General features: G+C 35.8%; 1 protein-coding gene across 1 annotated transcript in view; it reads left to right on the forward strand.

Annotated features, from left to right (window-relative positions):
* The first annotated feature begins 391 nt into the window (after positions 1-391).
* LOC123231390 (carnitine O-palmitoyltransferase 2, mitochondrial-like) overlaps positions 392-13,865 on the forward strand; it is a 30,255-nt gene continuing 16,781 nt past the window's right edge. The window contains exons 1-4 of the mRNA XM_044657645.1: positions 392-624; positions 1,746-1,826; positions 3,729-3,835; positions 7,411-8,712. Coding sequence (XP_044513580.1) covers positions 392-624; positions 1,746-1,826; positions 3,729-3,835; positions 7,411-8,712 — 1,723 coding nt within the window. The remainder of the gene's footprint in view (positions 625-1,745; positions 1,827-3,728; positions 3,836-7,410; positions 8,713-13,865) is intronic.

A 13,865-nucleotide genomic window follows, 5' to 3' on the forward strand; every position in this document is an offset into this window, starting at 1 on the left:
GGACGAACCAGAGCGTTCACGTAAATATACGCGTGGGCCATAGACGTGCACATATGCACGTACCGTACGTACATACGCAGACACCACTCACACACCCCCACCCCCACCTCCGCACACACACTCCCACCTCTTTTCCGCTCCCTCCCTTTCTCCCTCCCAACACCTTGCTCTCCGATCGTTCCAGACGCGCCTACGTTTCCCTGGCGCGTGCGCTACCGAGCCCGCGAGGCCCCCCTACCGAGGAGTGGAGGGACTTGGGTCGTCCAACCGTCCCGCCGGTAGTGGCGTCGCCAGGTGCGGCCTGCCGGGAGCCAGCGTCCATCCCCGAGCCCGCGGCCCGCCTTTGCCTGGGTGGGAGCCGTCCGCCCGCCGCCGCTGCTGGTGTCGCGGGATGCTCTGTTTGAAAGGTCCGGGGGGACGCTTCTGGCGGCCCCGGCAGCACCCGAGGGGCTGGTGGGGTTTTTTGTCGCTAGCCAGGGTGGGTCCCGGGGCCGGGGCGGGCGCTGCGCGCGACTACTGGCGGTCAGGGGACCAGGAGCTCGTGTCCTCCACCTGGGATCTGGACCACCACTATGTGCACCGCAGCGTCATCCCGACGCTGCACTTCCAGCAGAGCCTGCCCAGGTGAGGAAGCCCCGGCCAGAGGAGGAAGAGGAGATGACTATGATGACGACCATGTACTAATCCGAGTCTACTGTCGAGGAGGCAGAGGAGCTGCCGAGACCCCTTTTAATTTAATATTTGAAGGGGTGGCGGGAAACGAAGCAGAATCGTGCTAGGGAAACAGAAAAGAATTGGGCCCTGACCAAATCAAGGGCAAACCTGAGGAATTTAGTGATTGAAGAGATAGGCAAAATAAGTACTATGGAAGAACAAATGAAGTTCATTGGAAATTCTTGTTGAGCCCGAAAGGCTTTAAGTGTGAGACCCAGCCTGCAGACTGTCTGTGGGACAAGGAAATTTTACACACCCCCAACCATGGAGCTGATTACTTTTTGTTTTTAAATCTCAACAACTCACTAAGACTACCAAAATAAGCATCTGTATTATAGGAATATACATATAGACACAGAGTAGTCACAAGCATATTCGTTTTACTCATAATACATAATAATGATAATTCAATTTCCCTGCCAAAGTTGGGAGAGACATTTACTGAGTAAGAGTCATAGGAAAAGCACATCCCCAAAACAGCAAATCCACTAGTATTACAAACAGGAACTTTGGAAGTCTTAATTTTTTCTGCACTTGGTGCCACAGATTATTCTTATCTTTCTCATCTTTCTCTTTAACTCTTCAAAAAAAAAGACAAAAACTTTTCACCTCCATCATTTCCTGTCTGAAGGTCTTTCTAATGGAACACTGCTTTTCTATTTCATTGTTCCATTTCAGTTTGAAGTGTAGTTTCTAATTGTTGATTATGGTATGCTTTATCTTCCTAGGTGGCAAGATTTAGATTAATACTTGCTGAGTAGTTGGATTCAAACCCTTCCTTTAATGATAAACCTTTATATGCATTGATAGATTAATAGAAAGTGATTTTAAGTAATGGAAAATGTTTCTGTGTCAATATGGGAATTAGTTTCCTTACAGTAAAATTATACTTGATTTGATACTAAGTAGATGAATATGAAGTGAAACCCGTGAATTCTAAGGGTTTTTAAAAACTGAATTGATGGACATAAAATTGTGGGTCTCTATATATAAACACTTAATTTGCTTTTCTTAAAACCACACAATTCCAGATTACCAGTTCCAGATGTGGAGGATTCCATCAAGCGATACTTGGCTGCTCAGAAACCTCTACTGAAAGATAATGAATACAGGTTGGACCCCTGAGATATGATAGAACTTTCCAGTTTTAATGACATATTATAATTAGTCATCTATTTTATCTAGACAATTTTCTTGGTGTTATATAATTAATGGAACATTTACCTCCAAGGCTGAGTTAAAGCATGCATAACAGAAACTATCAAAGCCTGACTCATCTTCATATTGGTTTTATTTAAACTACTTTCTCATGTTCATTATAGTAACCTTTGTTGGCAGTTTTCCAGGAATAACCTAATTTTATTTCTGCCTACCCGGCTGAGTTTTCTTCATTTTGGTGTAAAGAATTTTCTGTCTTCTGTTAGACACACTGCGCTTGAAAAATTAGAACTATGGTAAGATGCTAGTATCAACTCTTAAGAATAGGAGTTGATTATGTAGTAGTCGCCCCCACCCACTACTTTTACAAAATGTTTATTTCCATGGTTTCAGATACCTGAGGTTCTTGCCGAGAAAGAAGGGAGGTAGGGTGGGGCCTGGACATGTGGAGCCTGGGGATTCAGCTCAGAAAATAGACATGAGGGCAAGCAGGCAGGTAGCAGGGTGGACAGAGTGGGGCAAAGATTTCCTCTTTCTGCTTATCTTGGAACATATCCCTTGAAGATAAGGGGAGGCTACTGTACAGTACTGTATAATAATCTACAATGTACTTCATTACTATCTTATTGGTAATGTCTTGTGTGTTTAATATAGCAATTGAACTTTATTTTACATATGTATATATAAGAAAATCACATCATATTTGGGGTCAGCAGGTGTTCATTTATATCTACGGTTTCAGCCATCCACGGTAGGGCTTGGAATGCATCTTCCAAGGATATGGGGCCCTTCTGTATCTTGCCCCTTTCCCTTTATTCTGCTTCCTACATAGGTCAGTAATTCCAAGATTGCCTGCATGCTGGTTTTTCCAAGATCTTTTCCTGTCCCTTTCATGGATGTAAATGTAACATCTTCCATATATATCTCTTCTCCTTTTATGGAAGGTGGAATATTATAGAGCTGAATTAATCACTGTGATCTTTAATTCAGATTTATATGAATAAGTATGGCTTTAATGTACTTTTCTAACCATTATATGGAACTTAACAAAATAAAAAGTTCTGACCTTAATAAACTTGATTGCAAATAGCATTGACAACAAAAAGAAACAGCACAGGTCTCCAGTAGTGCTTTGGTGACCTTGATATTTGAGCTCTGCTAGAGATGCAGATCTATTTAGGCTGCATAGAAAAAGAAATTTGCTCTATGGATACTTTATTGCTTCAGAGGAAGATTAATTCCCAGAATGTTTACTCAATTAGTAAAGACAAAATAAGAGCTGAGTATATTTTTGCCCTTTAATTTAGCAATAAAAAGCTCACCTAATTATATAATTCCAAAGCAGTGCCAGAGAATCAGAATTAAGAGGTGGAACAAAACTTGGAGATTGTCAAGTTAAGCCATCTCATTTTATGGATGAGAAAAAGTTATGGACACATAGTTGATCTATGGCAGAAGTAATATTAGTACCCAGATTTCTTGGCTACTAATTCAATTAATTTTTTTTCAGATTAGTTTCTTAAGTAAATTTTACCTGCAGAAAGTAAAACAATTTAGGGGAACAAAATTGTTCAAAAATTAAAACCTGAGGGACAGCCATAAGAATTTAACTTTTATCTTTTTTTCCCTTCTCATCTGAGTCTTCAGGCTTGAGTTAACAACAAAAAAAAGCCATGAAAATTTTTACTAAATGCTGAATCAAAGGAGGGTTTAAAGAAACAAACTCTAAAAGTACAAATGTGGGTGTTGAGATTAATACAATTGAGTAGATAGATTTAATTTTTGTTGGAGTTTTTCCATGAAAGGTTAAAACTATACTGTGTGGCATTTACATTTTTTATTCTTTTACAAACTAGAACTACTGAAAAACTTGCAAAGGATTTTAAAAATGGAGTTGGAAAAAAATTACAAAGACATCTTGTTGAGCTGGATAGAAAGAATAGTCATACAAGCTATATATCAGGTTTGCTTATTTATAATTTTTCAGAATATTAGACATTTTTTAACATGTTTTAATTTTTAAACTGTCATCTGTATTATCTATTTCACTTCTAGATAATTCTGGAAACTTGTATGTTAATTAGCTTATTGTTGGAATGAGTCCCCCGTCTGCCGCTCTCACTTAGATGATTTGTTCTAATTTGTTTCTGTAAAAACTATGCATCATATTCTTGTAGTAATATATCCAGAAATTGTGTTTTTTTTAAATGGGATACTCACATTGGGGTTTTTTAAATGGCCTTCATTCTTCATCCACCTTTTCTTACCTATCCTAAAATATAGATATTCCCCAGATTCCATCTTAGCCTCTCTTTTCTCTTTACACTTCCGTGAGTCATTTACATCCCTACTTGGTGACTGTTTTCACTAATTGACACATATTTGTAACACAATTGATTTGGATATAGATTAGTAGTAACAAAGAAAAGTAATTAAATATAAACTGAGGAGGAAATTCGTATTCTAAAATTAAGGAACTTGATTTTTAACTCATCTTAATCAGGTAAAAGCAAACTTTTGGAAACAAAATTGAGCTGTTGACAACAAGCTAATTCCTTATTGAGGGAGAAAAAGCCACTCAATGTGATTATTTTTAGATGTTGATTATTGAAACTCACATTGGTTGAAGTTAGAATTATTTTTTAGATTATGTGTTCATATTAAAAATAAAGTCATTTGAAAGTTTCTTGGAACTTAAAATGAAGAAACCTAGAAACAAGAGTTCTTCCGTCTTTTCAGTCACCATTGGTTTACAACCTAAACCCATATATTGAAATTTTGGCTTGGTTTTACCTCTACAACATCTTTCCCATCCTTCCCCTTCCCTCCAGTCACATGATTACCTTTCTAGTTTAACTCCTTACCTCTACCTGGGCCAGTGCAATAGACTCCTGATTGGTTTTCCTGCCTCAAGTGTCTGGTCCAATCTATTCTTCCTTCAGATGCCAATGTGACATTCCTAAAGCCCAAATCTGGATTCAGCATTCCTTGCTCAGAAAACTCCAGCAGCTCCCTGTTACCTCCCAGTTTCAAAAAACTCCTCTGACATTTAAAGCCATTTATAACCTGTTTTTAGCCTTTATTTCCATATTTGTATATTACTCTCATTCATGTCAATATCTAAGGTCCCTTCCAATTTGGTATCTGTGATCCTATAACTCTAAATCCTATGTCCTTTCCATTATATCTAATATAAATAATACTATTTTTAAAAATGTCACATATTATTTGTGAAGTTAGTTTCTACTTAAGTGCCTACCTAATATTTCTGCTAATTTAGTGGGTGCACTATAAATGTTTAATAGTGACATTTCACACTTCAAAAGAGCTATAATTTCACAGTGAAAAGTCGTCCCTCCATTCACCCAGATTGTAACCCTATTGTGCCTTAGGAGACAGTATTTATAAATTACCATGACTGAAAACATTAATCAGATGGTGACCAATCTTCTGGAGGTAATCCTTCTCTCTGAACTTCATAGCCAGGCTGCTTTTGCATGGCTCCTACATCAAAATCCTTTCAACTTGCTATTGACTATAGAGTTTATTTTTTGTTAACATCACTTTGGGATCCCAGAGTCATGTCTGTCATGATGAGGGCTCAGAATAGGACTTTCATAGAGAGTAATATTTTGTGTTAATGCTATTTTTTCCAAGTATGACTGAGTTTGATGTTTACCTAGCAGTTCTTTATTAAAAGTTCAACTTCAGATATGACTGGGGATGTAGAGTCTAAATGATCACTCTATTGCAAATATTAATAATATGGAAAAAGGTCTTGATCAATGATACATGTAAAGCCCAGTGCAATTGCTTGTTGGCTATGGGAGGGGGTGGGAGGAGGGAAAGGAAAGAATACAACTCATGTAACCCTGGGCAAATATTCTTAATCAATTAATTAATTAATTTTTAGAAAATTCAACTTCAATCCCTTATGGTTTGAAAATGACTTTAGGTTCTCAAAATATGGTATATAGAGTACAAACTATGAAAAGTCCCGTCATGCTATAAAGACTTGCTGCAGAGGTCCAAAAATGCTCATCACCAGGGTGGTCTCAAGAAAACAAAGATGATATTAACTGAAAGTGGGGTTGCAAAGGAATTACATGTCATTTATTATCAGTCTCGCTTTGTATATATCTAAGGCAATTTCAAATTCATATAGATAACAAATTATGGAATGAAAATGTCTCTAGATTTACATATCTAAATAGTATGAGTAAATATTTTCTACATTCCACAAATTCTAAATTAACAGAAGCCCAAAACATTTACAGAAATTTCCTAATTAAGTATTTAACTACTAACAAGGGTTTTATCAAAGGGTGGCTAGTAAGTAAATATGTGGCTTTCAAAATATAAATATTTATTGCTTTCCTTGACTGCCAACTATCCTGCTTGATTCCTTTGAGTAGAAATTCATTTTATTTCATAGGAAAAGCCTATTTATTTTGCCTAAACCCAATTTTATTTATTTGATTTATTTTTATAATATTTTATTTTTTAGAAAAATTTTCCATGATTATATGATTCATGTTTTTACTTTCCCCTTTACCCCCCCCCTTTAGCCAACACGCATTTCCACTGGTCCTAAACCCAATTTTAATAAGATTAGTAATAACATTTCTCAACTAACAAAATTAAAAGCATGTTAGAGCATGATAGTATGGTATAATGAATAGAAAGTTGACTTCCAAGCCACAAACACCACGGTTCAAGTTCTATATCCTACATGTACTGGCTGTGTGGCATGAGAAGAGTAACTTAATCTCTCACTGCTTTCTAAGACTCTTACTTACAGAGAAATGGGGCACCTGCTTTGGTAAAGGGAAAGGGAATTTCTTCATCTAAGAGTTCTCTATACCAATGAAATCATAGGGATAGTCACTGTGTCACTGAAGGAAGCATGTTATGAAAAATGGGCATGCCCAACAGTAGCTAACATTTTAATAATAAGACAAGAAATGGGTAAAAAAGGACAACTATAAGAACATAGTAGCCTGTAGTGATTTAATATGAGAAATAATTCTATTTTTAAGTCTTTGAAGGTATCACTTTAAAATGATAATAGATAAGATCATGAGTTATTGATCATTGGTGACTTGGAGAGAGAAACATAGTAGGAAGAACACTAAACTTTGAAGACCTGGATTCAAGTCTTCCAGTTCTGCTGTTATTAGTTATGTGACCATTAGTCCCACATTACCTTCTGTAAGTCCTATTTTCCTTATCTGTAAAATGGCAATAGTTTCACTCCCTTCCTCAAAACTTTTTTGGAAAACTTAAATGAAGTAATGTGTGTAAGGTACTTTGCAAATCTTAAAACATTACATAAATGCATTCTTTTTATCATTATTAGAAAATTCCTGCTTCCTTCTCTGTATATGCTGAGTAAATAAGAATTTACTGAAACTGAATTTTTCCTTGACATAATGGTTACTTAAGGCAAATAAGCCAAATCCAAAACAATTAGGCTTCATTATGAAAAAAGTATTTCCCTGACTTTTATTTGTCTGGTTTTGTTTTTTGTTTTTGCAGGTCCTTGGCTTGATATGTATCTTTCTGCAAGAGACCCTATTGTTATTAACTCTAATCCTTTCCTCATACTTAAACGAGATCCACAAGAATCATATAATAGGCAAATCATGAGAGCAACAAATTTGGTTGTGTCAGCAATGAAATTTCTTAACTCTCTGAGGAATAATATCTTAGAGCCAGATATTTACTTTGTCAATCCCAAATGGAACAAGAGTAAAAAGTTTAAAAGGTTTCTCAGCTTCCTTCCAACCTCTGTGTCTTGGTATGGAGCATATTTTGCAGAAGCTTATCCTTTAGATATGTCACAGTATGTTCATCTCTTCAACAGTTCCAGGATTCCTAAACAAGGTAAAGATCAACTGTTTTCAGATCCTGGTGCACGTCATTTGCTGGTGATGAGAAATGGTCATTTTTATGTATTTAACATATTGGATCCTATTGGAAACATTTTACATCCACATGAAATACGAGCACATTTAATTAATATTTTACAGGATAAGGAAACAATAGCTGAGTATCCTCTGGGCTACCTAACCACTGAAAACAGAAATACCTGGGCAGCAGTAAGAGAACAGCTTCTGAAAGCTGGGAATGAAGAGAGCATATACAAAATTGATAGTGCAATATTCTGCTTGTGTTTAGATAGTTTTAGAATACAAGAGAGTTCCCACCTATCACATTCTATGCTTCATGGATATGGTTATAATCGTTGGTTTGACAAATCTTTCAGTTTAATCGTCGCTGCAAATGGCGATGCTGGGATAAATTTTGAACATTCTTGGGGAGATGGAATTGCAGTTGTCCGTTTTTTGAATGAACTGTATCAAAACAGCACAAAGCATCCGGCAATTGAACCAAGAAGTACTGCTGCTGTATTAAGTCCTACAAATGTAGAAAAGCTGGCATTTCATTTGAATGACTCAATTCAGACTGCTGTGACTATTGCACGTAAAAATTTTGACAAGAAAAGGCATGATTTAAAAGTGAAACCATTCGAGTTTAGAAAATTTGGGAAAAAATATGTAATCCAAGAAAGAATGAGTCCAGATGCTATATTTCAACTTGCTTGTCAGCTTGCTGCTTATCGTCACTTTGGGAAAATTGTTCCTACTTATGAATCATGTAGTACTGCTGGCTTTAAACATGGTCGCACAGAAGCTATTCGATCTGCAACAATTTATGCAAAACAGTGTGCTGAGGCATTTATTAGAGACCGGAACAAACACAGTGTGCAAGAGCTAAGAAAGCTAATTGATAACTGTTCAAAATACCACAAGTTTTTACAGGTGGAAGCCTCACTAGGTTAGTTTTATGCCACTTTGTAATGTTCAGAATTAGAATAGACTTGTTAAGATTTGTTTTTGGCTTTTTAGTAGCCCCAAATCAGGCATTTATTAAAACTTTCTGTAAATTCATTAGAATTTTTTTATATTATTGGTTCAGTGTGAAATTTTAATATATCAAATTGCTGCTCTGACAGAAAGAAATTTAAAATTTATATAGGATTTAATATTTACAAATCACTTTAATCCTGGCAATCCATGATGTAGGTAGTAAAAGTACTATTACCCTTATTTTACAGATGAAGAAACCAAAGGTTCAAAAGGTTTACTTGCCAGTAATCATTTGGCTAGTAAATGCGAGAGCCAGGACACAAAACCATTTCTCCCAGATATCATACTTATTGCTCTTCCCATTACTTCAGCTTATTGTGGAAAAGGTACCAGTTCCTCCCTCTTAAAGTGAAAAAGCGTTGAATTTCGAAACTCAAGATGCTCCAAATACTTCAGGGTATTTATTCTCAAAGAAGTGATATATTATTAAATAGAGATTCCCAAGACACAACAAATAGACAAGGTATAGATGCTAGCTAGATTCTTGGGACAATATAAACAGATTGAAGATTTTCCTAGTGCTTTTAGGTGCATCTTCAAAACTGTCGAGGTGAAAAATCCATGCTATGTGTTTTACTCCCTGAATAAACAACTGGAATTCTTGAACATGACAGCAATTTGACCCATTTCATAACAGCTTCATGATTGTAGCCAAGTCATTTAATTTCCATGTGATATTTCCTCATCTGTAAAACAAGGATAATAATATTTAAACTATACCTTGAATGCCTTGGAACTCAAGAGATTAATATATAAGCATTCTTATTCAACTATAATTTCAAGCATAGTTTTTTTTTTTTAAAAAAATACTATTATAATAGGATACTTGGTTTTACCCAAAAAGTCATTGAAAAAAGTTGGGGAAAAATGAGCTACTTATTTTATAGGATTGATGCGTAGGAAATACATTATGAAACAAAGCACTGTAAAAATCTTAGACTGGGCTAGAAGTTTACTGTTCTATTTGTTGTTGGAGTTCAGAGTTTAATATTGAGCATAATGAAGGATTTGAAGAATTTTTTAAAAAATTATTCTAGTTTTATAAGACAGGAAGGATGTAAATGTAGGGATAAGTATCATATTGTTTTGGGGAAGGAAGTTGGTTGGGAGTTGTTTGTTTTTTGGAAATTTTGTTGCTTTTTTGTAGTATTTTGAAAAGTAACATTTTCTATAGTGCAGGGATCCTTATCCTTGCTAGACCCCAGAGTGGTGATAAACTATAAATTGGGGAGTCCCAAAAAACAACAAATGGATAAGGTACAGGATTCCAGTTAGAAATAACAAGAACAAATTGAGAATTTTCCTGGTGCTTTTGGGTACATCTTCAAGCTTTTTATGGATGATGGGGTTTTTGCTACATGTTTTACTTCCTATGTGACCAACTGGGACTCTTGACTGTGATAGTAGTTCCCATTTCAGAAATCTCAGTTATCAGATGCTATTACTCTAGAATGGTTGGATTAATTTACCACCTCACCAACAGTTCATTAGTGTACCTATTTTTTACCTCATCATGTCCAGTATTTGTCATTTCTGACATAGCTGTTTTAATTTGCATTTCTTAATACTGATTTAGAGCATTTTTTCACTTGACTATAGATAGCTTCAATTTCTCCCCAAAATTGCCTGTTTATATTCTTTGACCATTCATCAGTTGGGGAATGGCTCTTATTTTTATAAATTTGACTCAATTCTATGCTTATACATACATATGTATATATGTGTATATACATATATATATACTATATATATATAGTATATATCTGAGAAATGAAGCCTTTTTCAGGAAAACTTGCTGTAAAATTTTTTTATATAGCTTCATTGTCTATGGTATCTTTTAGCATAATGTTGTTTCCCTGATTATCTCTTTTAATTAGGTCTGTTTTTGCTTTGTCTGAAATCATGATTGCTACCTCTACCTTTTTTACTTCAAGTAAAGCATATTAGGCTCTTTTCCAACCCTTTATTTTAATTCTGTGTATGTCCTGCTGTTTCAAGGGTAACTCTTGTGAACAATGTATTATTGAATTCTGATTTCTAATCCATTCTACTAATTACTTCTGTTTTTTTTTGGGGGGGGCCTCATCCCATTCACATTCACAGCTATTTACTGTGTATTTCCTTCCATTCCATTTTTTCTGATTCTTCCTCTCTCTTCTTATCCCATCCCTCCTTAAAAGTCAATTTTATTTCTAACTACCACCTCACTTAATCCACTCTCCCTTTTACCATTCCCTATATATTCTTCTCTCTTTGAATCAATTCAGATGAGATTGAGGCTCAAGCATTGCCTGCCATAACCACTTCCCCATTTTCTCCTTCATTCTTTTCCTTGCATGCCTCTTTTGTGTGGAGAATTCACACAAGGCAAGTGCTCACACAAAAGTCAGGAGAAGCAATCCAAGGACACTTTTGAGGTCTGTCTGAAGAACTTTAGTATCAATTGTGAAACTAGGAGACACAGACGCCGGACCGTCCTGCAAGGTATGCCCATATCAAAGAAGATGCTATGTTCTATAAGCAATTCAGAATTGCATTAACCCTAAAGAAAGGTAAGATGCAAAAATTTAGGGACAGCTCCATCCTAGATGTTCAGATGGGCTATTCATGCTTACCTGTGGCTGAACTCATATTGGTCTGATCAGCCACAGTTGAACAAACTGTACATTGACTCCAACATAGTGATATCATTTTGTTCATCTTATAGTACAAAAGACAATCTAGCAACTTGTTATGTGTCTCCTTTTAGATTGCAAAATTCTAAGGTCAAGGAGTATGTCATATTTTGCCAAATCAATTGGACCCTTTTAAATTCCCATCTTTCTTGAGTTCTCTAGTTTTTGATATTTGACTGCTCCTTCCTACTTGAGTCTCTTTGATCTACTACAGCTGCAGAGGGACTGCATTGTTTCTTTCTCAACAGTTCATCTGTGGGTCTTACTTCCTAGGTATTTATCCTCTTCCTGACCCTTTAATTTGAGTTTTCCATGTGTGATATTCTTTCTCTACATCCCTTTCCTAGGCATCTCATTTATTCCCCTGAATTGAGCTAATACCTATATCCAAATATCTTCCAAATCTATATTAAGCATTGATTTCTGAGCTCCAGAGCTTTATCAAATTTCTTGAGGGGCTTCTCGATCTTTATCCTTCTGGCACCTCACACTAATGTCCAAAGTCAGGATAGTATCTTCTACATATATATATATATACACACACACACATATGTGTGTACATGCATGTATGTATATATTCCTCAATTATATATAAAAACTACTTTTAAGATTTTCTTAAAATTTAAAGTTCTAAATTCTCTCCTTCCTTCCCTTCTCTGTCCATTTGCCAAAACAGTATGAATTCTGATATTGATTTTACACTTGCAGTCATGTAAAAAATATTTTCCCATATTAATCCTTTTATGGAAGAAAATGCAAACAAAAAATTTAAAAAGTGAAATGTATGTTTGTGGAATTCAGACTCCATCAATTTTTTTCTCTGGAAGTAGATGGCATTTTTCATCATGAGCCTTTGGGGATTGTCTTGGATCATTGAATTGTTGAAAATAGCTGTTTTTCATATTTGTTCATTGTATAGTAGTCCTGGTTCAACTTGTTTCATTCTGCATCAGTTTGTGTAGGTCTTTCTAGATTCTTCCAAAGTCTTCCTCATCATTTTTGATAGCATAGTAGTATTTCATTACAATCCTTTATCCATACATAGCTGCTCCACTATAATCTTGTACTACTGTTTGTTGTATATCTGTTCTGTTTCACTGATCTACCTTTCTATTTCTTAGCCAGGAGTACATAGTTTTGGTAAATATGTTTTATAATACAGTTTAAAATCTGATTCTGCTAGACCTCCTTCCTTTTTCATTAATTCTTTTGCTATTCTTGATCTTTCATCCTTCTAAATGAATTTTGTTATTATTTTTCTAACTCAATATTATGATTTTTGGGTAATTTGATTGGAATGGCATTCAATAAGCAGATTAGTTTAGGTAGGATTATAATTTTAATTATGTTGGCATCCATGAACAATTAATATTTCTCCAATTACTTAGATCTGATTTTTTGTGTAATAAGTGTTTAATATAATTATGTTCATGTAGTTCCTGGGTTTGTTTTGGCAAGTATATGCCTAGATAATTTATTTTTTCTGTGGTTATTTTAAATGGAATATCTCTTTCTACCTCTCCTTACAGGATTGTGTTAGTAATATACAAAATGCTGATATTTATATGTGTTTATTTTATATCCTACTATTTTCCTAAAATTTTTGATTGTTATACAATTCTGCCATATGTATCAGTTCCTTCAGTCATTTCTCATATCACATGATTTCTAGAGTGTTTATTTGTCTACTAATCTTTTTGTGTGTTCTTTTTAATTTGATGTTTTACTTATTCCCCAATTACATGTAAAATAATTTTCAACTTTTAAAAAATATTGAGCCCCAAATTCTTTTTCTCCCTCTCTTCCCTCCTGCCTTGCTGAGATAGTAATTCATGCTCCTACTTTCCCCTTCACCCCCCGCAATCCCCCCACCCATGGCCGACGCACATTTCCACTGGTTTTGTCATGTGTCCTTGATCAAGACCTATTTCCAAATTGTTGGTGGTTGCATTGGTGTGGTAATTTGGAGTCCACATCCCCAATCATGTCCACCCCGACCCATACGTTCAAGCAGTTGCTTTTCTTATATGTTTCCTCTCCTGCAGTCCTTCCTCTGAATGTGGGTAGCATTCTTTACCATAAATCCCTCAGAGCTGTCCTGGGTCATTGCATTGTTGCTGGTACAGAAGCCCATTACATTCAATTTTACCATAGGATATCAGTCTCTGTGTACAATGTTCTTCTGGCTCTGCTCCTTTCGCTCTGCATCTGTTCCCGGAGGTCTCTCCAGTTCGCCTGGAACTTCTCCAGTTTGTTATTCCTTTTAGCACAATAGTATTCCATCACCCGCATATACCACAGTTTGTTCAGCCATTCCCCAATTGAAGGACATACCCTCCTTTTCCAAATTGTTGCCACCACAAAAAGCGCAGCTATGAATATTTTC

Source organism: Gracilinanus agilis, chromosome 1 (assembly GCF_016433145.1).
Source record: "Gracilinanus agilis isolate LMUSP501 chromosome 1, AgileGrace, whole genome shotgun sequence".
Taxonomy (NCBI): Eukaryota; Metazoa; Chordata; class Mammalia; order Didelphimorphia; family Didelphidae; genus Gracilinanus; species Gracilinanus agilis.